The sequence below is a fragment of the Equus asinus genome, chromosome 20 (genome assembly GCF_041296235.1).
Source record: "Equus asinus isolate D_3611 breed Donkey chromosome 20, EquAss-T2T_v2, whole genome shotgun sequence".
Classification (NCBI taxonomy): domain Eukaryota; kingdom Metazoa; phylum Chordata; class Mammalia; order Perissodactyla; family Equidae; genus Equus; species Equus asinus.
In genome coordinates, this window is record NC_091809.1 from 40867718 (window position 1) to 40871425 (window position 3708).

The window sequence follows — 3708 nt, forward strand, 5'->3', positions numbered from 1 at the left end:
GGCTTTCTGTACACTTTAAATTACCCGTGTATCTGTATTATATTTCTATTGGGCAATGCAGATTTAGAGTCCAGCATTGTAAAATATTTTCAACTACCATAGTTTTAATAATACTATTTGGTTCATTGAAACGTTTAAAATCTCCTTTTACAATGATAAATTGCTTTTGAATTCCAAAAATTTCGTGACCTGAATCAGGTGAGTCAGTGTAGTAGATTACTTTAGAGGGTGGTCAGACAGATGACAAAAAATTTTATCTCTAGCCTAGTGGTACTTAATGTTTAGTAGATGGCTAGTGAAGTAGTTGCTGGTTAGCATTGTTCATTTATATGTGGACTAAGATGTAATTTGTTTAGCAATTCTTCCTACAAACACAAAAGCACAATACAATGTGGTATTATAAACTATTGGACATGCACATTATACTGCCATGGAATCTCTGAGTTTAAATATAGGTGGCAAAGTACAGAAATGTGAAATTGCACAGTTCTATCCTTCACTCAAAAAGGCTCTTCTTGAGAAGTTATTTTCAAAGATGGGCTTTCCATGATCATGTAATGCTTTCTGGCACAGAGAAGAAGCAGAGAGAGGGGTTCAGAGGAGAAAGCAAGAGGTAAGAAAGATCGCTTCAGCTTTAGGAGACAATAACCTAAAATAATGTCTCTAAAACTTCAATGTGCATACACATCATGTGGGGATCTTGCTAAAATGTAGATCCTGATTTAATTGGTGTGGATTAGGTTCTGAGATTGTGCATTGTAACAAATTCCCAAATGATGCTGGTGCTGGGTCGGTGGACTACACATTGAGTGGCAAAGACATAAAGTACAGAAATGTTTGGGAAGTAGGAAGTATAGGAGAGAGAAACCTACCTGACTTGAATAGAGGGCAGAAGGGTGCAGAGCACTGAAACAGAACAAGGAACACGGGCAGGATGGAAGACATTTCACTTTGATAGAGAGCCCAGCAGGAAGTAGCTGAAATGTCTGAAAACTGGATATGTGATAGAGTGGTTATTCTGTTTGTGACACTCAGGAACATTTGAAGGCATGCACAAAAAGAGATTAAAAGCAAAAAACAGAGAGTATGAGTCTTTTTGAACATTCCTTTGCTATTTGCCTCTGTGACCAGACTGTACCTGTGCATCCCAATTAGTGAGGGATGAAGGGAAAGGAGGTCTCCAATGTATTTCAGCAACACAGTAAGGGCAATTGCACCATCTCTCTTTTGCACATAATCTCCCTATCTCCATCCCCCAGGATGAGAGAAGAGCAGAAGCAAAAGTCATGTATTCTCTAGAATTTGGAAACCTGCTCAGAGAACAGAAGGGTCTGTTGGGCAGTGAAACACTAAAAGAAAAATTTGTCAGATTTTTCAGAGACAAGGCCTTGGTTGACTCCAAAACAGGCAGCTACAAATTATTTCATCTTTGCTCCTTCCTAGAAGAAATGCGGGTGGAAGACAGGAAGCACTGCATGGGAGTCTCCAATGGAAACACCAATATCTAGGTTGTTTGCATTGCTGAAGGTGCATTAAGTAGTGCACTAGTAGTGAACTACTACTAGTAAGTAGTACTAGGACTAAAGAAATGCACTAGTAGTGCATTAAGTTGTGCTCAATGGCCTTGGTGGGATAGGTAGGTTTAGCCCAGAGGAAAGCCAGAGATTCAGAAGGCAGAAACAGTTTTTGGAGGTCTCTTTACTGAAGTGTAAGAAGAATAAGCTTCCCAACTGGAAATCAACTTATAATTAGATTAAAATAAAACAAACACACAAACGCAAACACAATTTCCTAAAACATGTTATGAGCCACATAGTGCTACAATATGCTTTTTTAAGTTTGCGTGTTATGTAGCCCTCTAGGATATCCTGAAACATCCTTCAGTTAAGAAATCTGTTTAACTTTGTGTAACTCTGCCTGTCTGAAGTCATGTGATACTGGGCTGCTTATTTCATGTAACACCTTGGAACAAGTCCCTAGAATTAATGTTCTCCTGAACATCCTCGAAAACCTTGACGTGGAAATCACAATTGACCTTAACGATAAACATCTGCTCTGTAGGAATTCCTGGAGGCAGAGTCAGCCATAGGCAAATATGTCATTAACAAAAGTATTTTCTCAGCGCGCAGTCACTTCTTCTTTTTTAATTTTTTTTGAAGTAACATTGATTTTTAACATTACATAAATTTCAGGTGTACCTCTGCAACTGATTTGCCTCAGAAAACCTCCCCCATGGTCTTTAGCATTAGATTTGTCTCTTAATCTGTAGTTAAAGGTTGTATATTTTCCTGAAAGAATTTGAGACACTGGCAGGGATGGGAAAGTGTATTTATGGTTCTTATAGATGTTTCTTACTCTGTTTTGTCTGAGTGCTGACTTTTGGTGGGTCAAAGTCCCTGCACATCAATGGAGGCACAGGCTTAGTGACAAGGGGATAAGATAACCTAGATTCAGTGTTTTCACAGGTGGAAATACCTGGGCTATGGGGAATTGGAGACAAGCTGGGATTCTCCCTGTCTGATTTGATTCTTTTCTCTCATCTCTACAGATTTCTCAGAGGAGAATGGCTATAAGAAATCACTCCAGAGTGACCGAGTTTCTTCTTTCAGGATTAACTGACCAACCAGAGCTTCAGCTGCCCCTTTTCTGCATCTTCCTAGGGATTTATATAGTTACCATGGTGGGAAATCTTGGCATGATCTCCATAATTGGGTTGAGTTCTCAACTTCACACCCCCATGTACTATTTCCTCAGTAGTTTGTCTGTTTTAGATTTCTGTTATTCTTCTGTCATTACTCCCAAAATGCTGGCAGGGTTTTTATGCAGAGATAAAGCTATCTCTTATTCTGGATGCATGACTCAGCTGTTTTTTCTCTGTATTTTTGTCATTTCTGAGTGCTACATGTTGGCAGCAATGGCCTATGATCGCTATGTGGCCATCTGCAGCCCCCTGCTCTACAATGTCATCATGTCCCCTAGAGTCTGTTCCCTGCTGGTGGCTGCTGTCTTCTCAGTAGGTGTTACTGATGCTGTGATTCACGGAGGTTGTATATTAAGGTTGACTTTCTGTGGATCAAACATCATTAAACATTACTTCTGTGACATCATCCCTCTTATTAAACTCTCTTGTTCCAGCACTTATATTGATGAGATCTTGATTTTTGTCATTGGTGGATTTAACATGGTAGCCACGAGCCTGACAATCATCATTTCATATGCTTTTATCCTGTCCAGCATCCTCCGCATCCATTCTAAGGAAGGCAGGTCCAAAGCCTTCAGCACCTGCAGCTCCCACTTGACAGCTGTTCTTATATTTTATGGATCTCTCATGTCCATGTATCTCAAACCTGCTTCCAGCAGTTCACTCACCCAGGAGAAAGTGTCCTCAGTATTTTACACCACTGTGATTCCCATGTTGAATCCCCTGATATACAGCCTAAGGAACAAGGAAGTGAAAAATGCACTGATGAAACTCGTAAGAAGGAAAACATCTTCATAATTAATATGCTCTTCACTGAGATTTATTTCTGTTTCCAGAATCATATGTATGTATGTGTTTATGTCCTTAGTCTTTAAAAATAATTTGAAATGAGATGAAATTAGATATACATGATTAGGAATATATATATCTGAAATTATAGATATTCAGATTACTAAATATATTCACATATAGTAAGATTAATAAAATGTAAGACAACAACAATGAAA

At 38.9% G+C, this 3708-nt stretch overlaps 1 protein-coding gene across 1 annotated transcript; it reads left to right on the forward strand.

The window, feature by feature from the left end:
* The first annotated feature begins 2557 nt into the window (after window positions 1–2557).
* Window positions 2558–3499, forward strand: LOC106832812 (olfactory receptor 8D4). Its single transcript, XM_014843701.3, has one exon. The coding sequence runs from the start codon at window positions 2564–2566 to the stop codon at window positions 3497–3499; it is 936 nt and encodes a 311-aa protein (XP_014699187.1). The 5' UTR covers window positions 2558–2563.
* The last annotated feature ends 209 nt before the right edge of the window (window positions 3500–3708 follow it).